General features: G+C 41.6%; 1 protein-coding gene across 2 annotated transcripts in view; it reads right to left on the bottom strand.

The window, feature by feature from the left end:
- The window catches only part of ccdc33 (coiled-coil domain containing 33), a 335403-nt gene that overhangs the window by 171808 nt on the left and 150162 nt on the right, over positions 1 to 13433 (bottom strand). For both annotated transcript variants that reach the window (XM_039773700.1, XM_039773702.1), the window contains exon 9: positions 13235 to 13344. In XM_039773700.1, the coding sequence (XP_039629634.1) occupies positions 13235 to 13344 (110 nt within the window). The remainder of the gene's footprint in view (positions 1 to 13234; positions 13345 to 13433) is intronic.

Genomic DNA, 13433 nt, shown 5'->3' with positions numbered 1-13433 from the left:
TCTGACTCTACCATTTGAATGTCTCAACAGAAATCGAGACTCATCAGACCAGACAACATTTTTCTAGTCTTCAACTGTCCAATTTTGGTGAGCTTGTGCAAATTGTAGCCTCTTTTTCCTATTTGTAGTGGAGATGAGCGGTACCCGGTGGGGTCTTCTGCTGTTGTAGCCCATCCGCCTCAAAGTTGTGCGTGTTGTGGCTTCACAAATGCTTTGCTGTATACCTCGGTTGTAATGAGTGGTTATTTCAGTCAAAGTTGCTCTTCTATCAGCTTGAATCAGTAGGCCCATTCTCCTCTAACCTCTAGCATCAACAAGGCATTTTCGCCCACAGGACTGCCGCATACTGGATGTTTTTCCCTTTTCACACCATTCTTTGTAAACCCTAGAAATGGTTGTGCGTGAAAATCCCAGTAACTGAGCAGATTGTGAAATACTCAGACCGGCCCGTCTGGCACCAACAACCATGCCACGCTCAAAATTGCTTAAATCCCCTTTCTTTCCCATTCTGACATTCAGTTTGGAGTTCAGAAGATTGTCTTGACCAGGACCACACCGCTAAATGCATTGAAGTAACTGCCATGCGATTGGTTGATTAGATAATTGCATTAATGAGAAATTGAACAGGTGTTCCTAATAATCCTTTAGGTGAGTGTATATACAATATATATACAGTACATATTTTATATAAAAACGACTACACATGGAAGTGAGAGATAGAGTCGGGCTAAGGACTCCACCTCTAAGGATACACAAGCAAGGCCAGAATGTTGGCAAAGCAAAACCTCCTAAAAAAAGAGTCACTCTCTTAGTGGCTAATACAGAAGCGAAGCGAGCACATCAGCAAAACGGTATCCCTTTTACTTTTACTCCTGCCACTAATACACAAGTTAGGCGAGCACGCCAGCAAAAGGAAACTTCCAAAGAAAGACAGTCGCTTAGCCGCTAAGGCGCAAATGATGCAAGCACATCTGCAACACGAATCCTCCTAGAAGAGAGATGCCCAAAGTAGTCCCTTCAATTACCTGATATCTCTACAGTTCAATTTTTTTGTGACAATTTGAATAGTTTCTATCACCCCGTGCTTTTTACAGCACGGCTTACACAGCTAGCATCACTTACACAGCTGTTATCGCTGACAATTCGTCACATGTTGGTTTATTATATATTTATTATATATGCGAGCGTGAACTTTTGGATGCATTGTCAGGGATGCCAGGGGCAACGACCCGGCCGGGACGCCGTGAGGGACCGAATGTGGGTCTGCACCCACCCTGCATCACGTGGGGGCCGCCACCCTGGTTGCTTTGGGGGCCACGGGTTGAGGGCATGGAAGCCCCACCCTGCAGGGGCCCGTGGTCACTTGTGGTCACCTGTTACCTCAGCGGGGGGAAGATTTAAAAGGACACCCGGAGAGCTGCCGGGAGAACAGCCGGCACTTCCGCCACGCTGGGGCGTGGCCAACGGGGGAGTGTCGGGAACACCTGGAGCTCATCCGGGGTTATGGATAAAAGGGGCCGTCTCCCTTCATTCAGGGCTAGAGTCGGGTGGAAGAAGGACAAGGCAGAAGAGAGAGTGGAGGCGGCCCGAAGAGAGGCATTTTGTGGCCAGGACTGTGTGTTTGGGGTTTGTGCACTTGACTTTTGTAAATAGTTGCTGTGTAAATAAACGTGTGGTGGTGTTCTACAACATGTCCACCTGTCTGTGTCTGGGCTGCGTCCACAGCATATAGAAATCCAAGAAAACTCCTTTGTCCGTGTTTCTCAGATACATTTCGTGTAAAGTGCGATACTTTTGGACGTATGGATTTGTATCCATTATTGACTGTAGAATTTCCAATATGTCCGATCATTTAACTCTTTCGATTCTATGTAGCATTGCTTCTCCGTGATCATAAATATAACCTGATCGAATTATGGTTTCTTTGAAATTAAGCTTGTAGTAGTTCTGTCATATCACCTATGTCCATATATTCGATCTATTTTCTCTGTTCTGTTATTTCACTGAGAAATAATTTCCATTTGTTAGCACTAATGCCATCTTTACTATCAGTTTTTTGAGACTTTCAGATTTTAGTACTTTCATAATCTCTAACTTGCTCTGTATGTGTATTGCACCAAAGTTTTTGAATCTTTTCACGATGTTCTATTTTATTTTCTACTCTTTGTCTTTTCTTCTTCTACTGTTTGTCTTTTATTTCAATTTTCAATTCATCTCTTGGCACAAAGTCTCGTCTTACGGCACATGAAATTATCTCTCTGCAAATGTCTCGACTCTGAAAAAGTCTTGTCTTGTCTTGTCTCATCCCAAGATTTTTATGTATGAACTGTATATATATATATATATATATATATATATATATATATATATATATATTGTCACACACGTGTGCATGGGAGGCAGCTAAAGGGCTTGAGTGAAGGCAGTTCTGAGGCATGCCAGGATGTGGCAGAGTGCACTGACTCTTTTTCTCCCTTTCCTGTAGACCCTTCCCGGGAGATTCCACCTGGCTCTCTTCATGTCACTTCCGGGACTGAGCCAATGATTGAAGAACATGGGCCCGATCCTTATGACCTCACTTCCTGTCTTCCCCTTTAAAAGCCTGCGCTTTTTCCCTTTTCCCTCAGTCTTGTTCTGGACTCAGTTGTATGCACATCAGTGCGGTGTATTTGATAAAAAACGACTTTGCAGCCAGGATACCATATTATACAGGTGGCTGCCCCAAACGTTTATCTGTTTATGTCTCGTTTTTGTGACAATATATATATATATATATATATAGCTTTTTGTGGCAACACCAATCCAAAGCATGCACAAAAGGACAAGATTTATTATAATTTTATTCTGTCTGATGATCACACAGCAAGTTAGTGGTAGGCATAAAATTAGATGAAAGATTTTTAGCTGTTCAAAGTCTTAGCCAGAAGGGGACGACAGGGACAGGTATAATTAACATCAATCATCCATCAGTTCATCCAGTGGCTACACCAGCTTTAACCTGAGCAGGGTTGTGGGAACGAAGCTTTTCCCAGCAAGCATAGGGTGCCAGGGAGAAATGATCCCTGGATGGAATACTAGACCATTGCAGGGTTAAAATCAATCGATAAATTTGAATATTTAAAATCATCCTCATTTCATCTTATCTAACACTTTTTAGGACAATCATCATCCCCATAGTTCTATAAAGTGTACATTGGCAGGTAAGTAATTCAGAATCCAATGTGATATAAGTGCAGATGGTTTTGTTATAGTTTCCAATTTATTGCCTCAGCCATTATACTGTAGTCTGAGGTAATTTACCTGACTTTATTTTATATATAACGTCTCTCATGGTGAACATTTAGCCAAAGCATCGTATGTGTATAACAAGGCAGAATCATCATTAGATGTCACTTCAGGTCATGGAGTGAGTGGTGGGTTTTGAACCGACATCCTCAGTCTTTTCAATCCATTCCTTACTTACTTGGCCACAGTTAAACATGGAAGACAGTGAGCCATTAATACTAGCAGGAAGGCCATTGCACTCGTCGCACAAAGCTTGTCTTCCACAGCAAATGATTATGTAAAAGTGAACAATTCTTGCAAATGGTATCCCAGTTAGATTTGACCCTGAAATAACCTTATCCCGCCACATGGATGATCACTCCCAGAAAGTTAGATTTTTCCACTTTCACTGAGCGCCGCCCTTTCGATTATTCTCACACTAGTTTTCATCCGCAGTAGGAGTGTGATGCTTGTAGAAACAGCATGAGCTGCCGAGCACAATCAGGAGACCGGCTGGCTGATAAATAATTCATCGGCCCTGCCGCCTGAGCCACGTTTGCATTAGGCTACAGAGGCAGACCAAAGCGAAGCCCCTGAAGCACACTAACAACAGGGGTGCAGTGATGTGGAAAGATGGAACAAGATGAGAAAGAGCTTTTTGCACACGAAATAACTATTGATTTTTTTTTATTTATACAGTATAAATAAACCACTTTAAGAGTGTAGCTTGCACACTTGGATGTTTGGATATACGTCCTGTTTATAAATTTGCACATATGAGACATTCTAAGGTGGCAGTTATAGTAAAAAACACCAAATAGATGCGTTCATTAACCATTTTAAAGAGTGTTTGGGTGGCACAATGGGAGAGGATGCCCTCCATTAATAATAATTGCAACCTTGACTATGCATATCTGTGAAAAACAGAAGTAGAATTGGATCTAAAAAAACACTAAGGCTGCTTTTATGAAAATGTATCCTGCATAGACAATCTTTGAGCTGTTTTACTATGAGACTGTAGTCAGGGTGTGGAGCTGTTACCTCTTCAAATGAAAATAAATACTGAGAAACTGCTGAGGGAACGTTTCAAAGCACACGTGTGCCATCAAGCAGTTTAGGGGGTGAACAAATGAATGTGTTGTCTATCGACAGCCGTGTGAAATGTGACACACGTTACTTGTGAATATTGACATGTTCTGAAAGAAACACTTCCTTCTTGTTGAGTGTGTTATTCTGCGGTTGTCACTGGAGGGAATTTTCTCATGAAGGCGCTTTATGATTGGATGCAAAGAACTTTATAAAAAATAGCCAGAAGCCCTGTGCAGCTAAGCCTGCAGATAATATATTAATCTCAGTAGCTTGTCATGGTGGCAAAAACGTCAGGTGGGCTTTTGAGCACAGATACGGCATTGGTACTATCAAGATATTGGTGGAGGGCTCAGCGCAGCCCCCAGGCTACATTCTTCTTTTTTTCCATTCATGTTATTTGTTTCCCCGCTTCTTTGTCTTTCCTGCATTCTCTACTCTATAGGTAGACAAATAAAAAATGAGTTGTGAAGAAACTCAAATTTTCTGCAAGTAAATGTAATTATAACAAAATGAATATTTTTCTGTTAGTTTTACCCAAGGACCTACAGTATCATCGCACATACGTTTAGATCATTGGCCTTCCCTCAAGCCTCTTAAAAACAGGCTGATGGACAGACGCATTCGAATTCTGAAATAGATAGATAGATAGATAGATAGATAGATAGATAGATAGATAGATAGATAGATAGATAGATAGATAGATAGATAGATAGATGTGAAAGGCATTATATAGCTGATAGATAGATAGATAGATAGATAGATAGATAGATAGATAGATAGATAGATAGATAGATAGATAGATAGGATTAATTCTGAAGTAGATTGCAGTTATAGTAGTAGACACTAAGGCACAAATGCAATGTACATATAACAGGAATGATGTGTATTGTGGAAAGCAGTCCGGACACAGACAGGCGGACACGTTTAAATCACCCAACACACGTTTACTGTCCATACTCATATTGACAAGGTGCAACACACTACCCCAAAGTCCCCAAAAGTCCAGGCCAACAACACAATGCGTCTTTCTTCAGGCCGCCCCTTTGCCTCTCCACCAAGACCTTGTCTTCTCGACCTCCCAACTCCAGCCCTCAAACGGAGGGTGGCGGCCCCTTTTATAATCACCCGGATGTGCTCCAGGTGCCTCTCGACACTCTTCCGCCGGCACTCCCCACACTGCACACTGAAGCACTCCGGGTGTCCCTGATCCTCTTCCTCCCAGCACTTCCGGGTGTGGCGGAAGTGCTGAGGTCCAGGGATCCATAGGCATTGGGGCGCCCCCTGGCAGTGACCACGGGCCCCTACAGGGCTGAGCTTCAAAGCCACCGGGGTGGTCGCCCCCACGTGGTCTGGGGGTGGCACAAGTCCTCTTCCGGTCCTCTGGAGCGTCCTGGCCGGGTCGCCCCCCCAGCCACCTGTGACAGTATTATAAAGATATTAACAAAGTTTAACTTATTTAGAGTACTAGTGTTAAGTGATAACAACGCACATAGCCATATCAGTTAAAATCTCAGTGTTAATATTATGCTATATGTCAGTCATCGTCACAGTATATTGCATACAGAACTATTGTCTCTTATGTCTCTTATGTGTGCTGGGCATTAAATAAGACAATATGACTTTGACCGTGGGGTTATTCATTATTGAGCCTAATGGCTAAGGAAAGGCCTGACCTTACATCTTGCTTCTTGGACCAATGTAGTTTTCTCAACTGTTACTGAAGGTGCTCCTCTGTTTAGCCAAGACCACACACAGAGGATAAGGGTTATTGTCCAGAATAGTAAGCAGCTTGCTGAGTGACCTTAGTTCTACCGCTTTCTCTAGTGAGTCTAACCCAATTCATAGGACAGACATTAGGGCATTAGAAACATTTTGACGAAAACAGGCCATTTAGCTCAACAAAGCCTACCAATCCTATCCATGTAATTATTATCCTATTACATTTCATTGTAATGAGAACAGGCCGTTCAGCCTAACAGACTTATTCATTCTGATTGTCCAAACTAACATCAAGTTGAGTTTTGAATGTCCCTAAAGTCCTCCTGTCTACCACACTTCCTGGTCACGTATTCTATGTAAATATGGTTCTCTATGTGAAGAAAAACCTTGTAATGATTTTATGAAATTTACTCTTAACAAGCTGTGTCCCTATGTTTAAAGTAACCGTCTCGCTTCACTCTTCTAATTCCTTTCTGAATTTTAAACACTTCAGTCATGTCATTACTGAAGCTGTTTGTTTGAACTGAAAGGTTCAAGTCCCTTACTCTTTCTTCCTAACTCATTCCTTGCAGTCCTGGAAACAGTCTACTCGCTCTACTCTGGACCTTTTACAGTTCTGCTATGTCCTTTTTGTAGTTTAGGGACCAAACCAGCAAGCAGTGCTCCAGGTGAGACCTCACTAGTGTGTTATAATAAAGGTTAAACATATCATGTTATATAACCTAGCCTTCTGTTGGCCTTCTTCATGGGCTCTGCACACTGCCTGGATGTTGACAGTGATGAGTCCACTATGCTCATCTCATAAGCAGTATAGTCAAATTTTAGACCTCCCATTCTGCATCCTACATCCAACATGTCATTATTTACATTTACTGACATTAAATTTCATCTGCCACAAATATGCCCAAGCCTGTATGCTTTCCCAGTCCCTCTGTAATGGTTCGACGGATTCTGCTTTATCTGCCAATCCACCTAGCTTGGTACCATCTGCAATATTCTAACCTAGAACGAGCGTATTTAATTATTTTATTTAGTTTGCTGGCATCACCTGCAATTGCCAATTTGTTTTCATTCCAACCCAACTGTTTAATTAGAAACCAATACTTGCCAATCTCATTCTTAACAAACAAGACCACTAAAATGAAGCCTCAAAATGTCACTTAAGCAATAAGTGCTTCATCAGCAATAATTGACTTCTCATAAATAAACAGGTTTGGAACAAAAACCTGCAGCCACTGAGGCTCTCCAGGACCAACATTTCCCACCCCTGCCCTAGCACAATACTACACAGAAGATGGCACTGGTCACTACAGAATGGCAGAAAATATGTAAGACTGGCCTGCATACATCAAACAACCTCGGCCTCTTCAGGAAGTAGAGGTTGATTGTGTCCATTCTTGTATAAAGCCTCTGTGCTGGTTCTCCACTGAAGCTTATCGTTCAGATGCACCCTAAGGTGCTTATATATTCTCACCACCTGCACATCTTCACCATCAATGAGAACCTGAGTGATAGTGGGCTTGACCCTCCTTATATCTATGATGACCTCCTTTGTCTTATTGATGTTGAGCTACAGATGGCTCAGTTGGCACCATTCAACAAAGTCCTTTACTATTGCCCTGTATTCTTTTCACTGCCCTCTGGCTTTGGCATTCTTCCCTGGCCACTCATCTCTCTCTGCCCTTATATTGGGTATCCCTGCCTCTAATCCCACCTGGATATCTATTGTGGCTATCTGGCAGTACCCATCATCTGGCAGTACTGTTATGATGCCACACATCATGGTTTTCAATGCATGATCCTATCACCGTTGTAGGGCTTTGCCAGGCCCTTCTGGCACAGCTGCAGACTCTCAAGTGTGCAGACCACCCATCATTACGATTCATTCCTACATGTCTGATTTTACTGAGAGTCTTCTTAAATGCACACCACACTAGCTACTGCAAAGCATCTCAGTTGTTTCTGATCATTGTACAAGATTCTATATAACGTGTCTATAACATTATTCATGAATGAACTTATTCAGTCGATAGATTCACATTTTGGCAATATCAGAAAGGCAAAGGCGAATGCTCAGTTAGATGTGTAATTGTCTTTTCTAATCCCCAATAAGCTGGCAAAACAGCCCTTAAATGAGAGCGCTTTTCGCTAGCACAACCTTGACCTCTTCAGACTGAGACAAGGCTCTTTTAGCATGAGTCCTTCCTGATTATGCATGACTGGCGGTACACTTTGAAAAGGCCCTTTGATGAATCGGGCTGCCTTATGGCACATCCAGCATTATTGTAGCTCCTCGCTGTGTGGGGATCATGCACTCGACGTCCAGCATCAGAGATGGAATTCAGGCGCTTCATGTTAGCTTTCTTAAAGAGCTCACACACACTCTTAATTGTGGAGGTGTGATTTAATGTAAATTGCATTGAGTTTTCCTTATATAGTGTTATCAGATGTGTGGATTGACCCTTCAGGGGTCCTCATTACAGACGGAACCCGCTACTGAGGAGCAGCTGTATGTTGCTTTCATTCATAACACTGTGGAAAATTGACAAGTCCACAGCCTGTCAGCCTCCTCAGTTTCATCATTTGTTCAACCTCCACCATGTCTTCTGGAAGGCAGCTTTCATTTTCACCTCCTGGCCACATATCACACACAACTTAAAAGCTCACCAAGGCACAGTAGATTGGGCTACATGGTGGCAGATTGTTGATGGCAGCCATGCAACAACCAGATCTGAAAATCTTGGAGTGATGACTGATGGCTTCTTTAATAAAAAGGATTTTAAGGCTCGGACCTCCTGCACAAATGACAAAGCCAAGGGTGCAAAGACAAGCCTCAGGCAGACAGCCAAGAATATGTATTGGATTTATTGGAGCCATTAGGAAAAGGAAAACAAATAATGGTTGGCACCCTGCCCGGGATTGGTTCCTGCCTTGTGCCCTGTGTTGGCTGGGATTGGCTCCAGCAGACCCCCGTGACCCTGTGTTCGGATTCAGCGGGTTGGAAAATGGATGGATGGATAATGGTGAGCACTTAGCAGGTGGGGTGGTAGAGTGGCACAGTGGTTAGTCCCACCTGACACCTATTTGTATGGAGTCTGCACACCTTGTGTTTGCTTGGTTTTCTTCTGGTTGCTCCAGTTTTCTCTCACACCACAAGCACTTGCTGGCTTGGATAAAAGGCATCTCTAAATTGTGGGAGTAGTGTGAGTTAGTTTGGACCTTGATGCTGCCTACTCCTAGAGGGGTTTCTGTTGAAATAATTGGGTTTGTAAAAGAGATGGATGGATTAATATATTAGTATTTAATTTATAAAAATATTAGTATTTTTTAATATGATCTGGTAGGTCTGACAGACTGTTTGAAGGATTCTTTCCTGTTATTATCAGAGAAGCGGTAGTGGACCCAGTATTCATAGGGCCCTATTAGAATATTAAAAGGTCAGCAACTATCTGTGTTAGCAGACCTGATCTCACTTGTTTCTTGTTTGAGGAAAAAGTACAACTGTTTGTTTAAGCTGCATCAGAGATTACAGACCCTGCACAGTTTATCTAAAATCCTCCCCAATTGTGTCACAAGCCCAGACTAACTATAGAAATGCCCTTGACAAAGAAAACAAACAGGCTGTCCTCATAAGCTGGGCCCACTCTACCATTTTTGATTCCTTAGGCGAAGCTGTAAATGGTACCCAGCCACCCCTTAGCTTTGAGTGAAATCATCACATCCAGACATCTACATAGAAACCTGGAGAGATGCGAGGGGAGCCAGGAATGGGGAATACAAGGCATGGAGAGTTTGGATATAAAATTTTACAAGTTGAGAGTATTGAAGGAGACATTTGATTACTTATAGCGATGTCTGTTTACAAGACTGTCTCAGGAAAATACACACTTGAGTGGGTGACATTTTAGAAGAAACAGGAGAACTGGTGAGCTCTTTATTTATTTAATTTTTTTGTATTTAATTTTTCTCTAAAGAAGAAAAGAATAAATATAACTATCAAATAATGAAATTGCCATTTCAACTATAATTATATTCTGTAGCTCTCTATTTAAACCACCAGCCTAACAGATAGCTTATGATGATGGTGACAATCTAGTTATAATCTTTGCAACATTTACATTTCATTTATGTTACTGAAATAAATTTGCATAATTTAATTATAAAATAGGGCGGCACGGTGGCGCAGTGGTAGCGCTGCTGCCTTGAAGTTAGGAGACCCGGGTTCGCTTCCCGGGTCCTCCCTGCGTGGAGTTTGCATGTTCTCCCCGTGTCTGCGTGGGTTTCCTCCGGGCGCTCCGGTTTCCTCCCACAATCCAAAGACATGCAGGTTAGGTGGATTGGCGATTCTAAATTGGCCCTAGTGTGTGCTTGGTGTGTGAGTGTGGGTGTGTGTGTCCTGTGGTGGGTTGGCACCCTGCCCAGGATTGGTTCCTGCCTTGTGCCCTGTGTTGGCTGGGATTGGCTCCAGCAGACCCCCGTGACCCTGTGTTCGGATTCAGCGGGTTAGAAAATGGATGGATGGATAATTATAAAATAAAAAATGAAGTTTAATGATTATTGTTAAACATTTATTCATGATTTCTACTTACTGTATCCTCTCTAATGTATACAAGTACGACAATATAGCTATCCAATCAACGCATGACCTCAGAGAGTTCATCTAATCAGAGACGGACTATGGAGAATTTTTAGCAAGCCAGAGGAGAATATCAGAGATGCTTTTGAACAATGGATGACAAAATAAGTTTTGAATGAGCCAATTTTGGGAGATACTTTGAATTAAATCAGCATTTAGCAACACATTCAACAGTTGCATCCTATTGCTGTTTTGATCATTTAATTTTATAAAATTATAATATTTTTTTTGTATATCCTATGCTTTGTCAGTTTGATGATCATTATTATCAGTATTGTTGTTCTTCTTGTCATTTTTGGATTATTATCATGCTGTAGCCTATGATTATTGCCCCTACCTCCCGAGTTGGCATCCATGAAAAAACAAAACTAAAACTAGAAACCTGCACCAGAAGAAAATAAAGAAATGAGAATGTTATGTGGAAAGTGAAGCTAGGATTTAGCAGCCCACAGGCAATTGCCTCATGTAGCTCATCAGATTTTAAGACAAGTCCAGATTAAGAAACCTACAGGACCCTGGGTGACTTAGCTCCTTAAAAGATAGCTGATCGTACTTTTAAAAATGAGGCATGAGGACATCAGGTCAATTCTCACTTTTGATTCTGGTGCAATACTTGGTCACTTTGACTCGTGGATACTCGATCATATAAACAATTGCGTTTGGTGAAAACGCTTCATCACGTCATGGGCCCCTGGCTGTGCACCCCAAACGTCCTGATCCCCCTTTTGTTAAGACCAAGCGTTCATAAGTAACTCAGAGACTGTATTGTTTAAAACAATAACATCCCCCTATCCCACTTCCCCCACCAAATTTTACCGCCTTAGGCATTTACCAAGTTTCCCTAATTAGCAGAGCCAGTCCTGCTTATATGAGCAAACATCACTCAGTGCTAGTGGCCATTTAACCAGGTAAAGTTCATGTCTTAAAGCAACTAATAAGAGAAGACTGGAGTGTCCATTGGATAGCACTAATGAAATAAAAATCATTCATTCTTTAATTTTGATTTTGTGTACTTCACAGAGCACATCATCAGAAGTTGGTTTATGAAGTAGACAAGAATACAGTGTAATTGTAAAAAGGCAAATGAATTGGAGCAAAAAGTTAAAGCAACCTGCAGGCTGAAAAAAATGAGGCCAGGGTAGGGGTCCTCAATCCCAGTCCTGGAGAGCCGCAGTGGCTGCAGGTTTTTGTTCTGACCTGGTTGCTTAATTAGAAAGCAATTCTTGCCAATAAAGCACTAACAAGCTATGAAATTAAATTAACTCTGCTATGTCAGGTCATTCTCATATCCTAGATTTTCTTTCCCTTTCTATCATGCAAATGATTTGAAGGCTAAAATGGACGAGTAATTCTCAGTCCTTCACTTTTTTCTCTTCATTTTTCTTCCAAGTATTTAATTAAACCCAATAGTGCAGATAAATACACACAGGTGTAAATGTAAATAAGCTAAATGGAGAAATGCTGCTCTATCTTGTCATTTGCATGTTATTGATATTAAGGAGCAATTAAAATAGCTGTTTAAGACCAAATTAAGCAATAAGGGCTCAAAATCACTAAAGTGAAGCAGAAGTGTTACTTTAGCAATAAGTGCTTTTTATTAAGCAACTGGGTTGGAGCAAAAACCTGCAGCCACTGCAGCTCTCCAGGACCGTGATTGAGGACCCCTGGGGTAAGGTGAATTTACCCTCCTCCCTTACTACCTGTGAGTCATTTTGGATTCATGGTGATTACCATATATACTCGCATAAAAGTTGGGGTCTTGAAACCCGAAACATCTATCATAAAATCAAACCCCAAATTATACAATTTTGGGGTTTTTTTACATCTTCTTGCCTCCTCCAATCTCACATCAGTTTCTCAGACACATCGAATTTTGTTGCAGCAGCGCAGTTACCAATTTTTTTCGCCACTTCAATGACTTTTAATTTGAAACCAGATTCATATTTTCTTCTGATCAAACGCTCCATCATAGATAAGGGATGTTCTTACGATAAAGGTGTATGAGGGTGTGAGATGCAAAAAGCACAAAACAGTGCAAGCGTCGCTTCGGAATAGTTTTGGTATTAACGTGTGGTCACGTAGACACAATACATAGGAAGAACAAAGCAGAGTGCTCTGTGGTTACTCTCTCAGGTGGACGTTAGCATATCATAATCTCTTGGACTAACAACGAGAGTTTTCTGCATTTGACTTATACGACTGACATTATAAAATACCAGAAATTATACGGTAAAATCAAGACCCGACTTATACGCGGAAGAACTTATTCGCAAGTATATACGGTAGCCACAGATAAAATTCTAAGTGAATAATCAAATTCTTGATGAAAACAAGGACCTGTCTGTTTAACGTGTTGATTTAGGAGTACCATTTTTAACCAGCATTTTTGAAAGGTGAATCCTTGGCACAACAATACAAGCCAACAGAGGCCAGGAAAGAATTTGTGGCCAGGCAGTAAATGTCACATACATTCATGGAGGCCACAAAGTAACAGCATGTGAATTTTAATCTTTGTTTCATACTCACCTGCACAAGCTCCAAGTGATAGTGATGGAAAGGGTGGAGTAGGCGCACAGGAAGGCGGTAACTGGCAAGAAGCTCCTTGGTTCTGCTGTCTGCCACATTCAGGACCATATCTGGAAATTAGAGCCAAAGAGTTTAATGAGCTCAGACACCTGTATACTTGTAAGTTACCTCGACCCATGCAGAATGAGTCTACATCAGT

Source organism: Polypterus senegalus, chromosome 12 (genome assembly GCF_016835505.1).
Source record: "Polypterus senegalus isolate Bchr_013 chromosome 12, ASM1683550v1, whole genome shotgun sequence".
Lineage (NCBI taxonomy): Eukaryota > Metazoa > Chordata > Cladistia > Polypteriformes > Polypteridae > Polypterus > Polypterus senegalus.
This window is presented reverse-complemented; position numbering and strand designations above follow the sequence as displayed.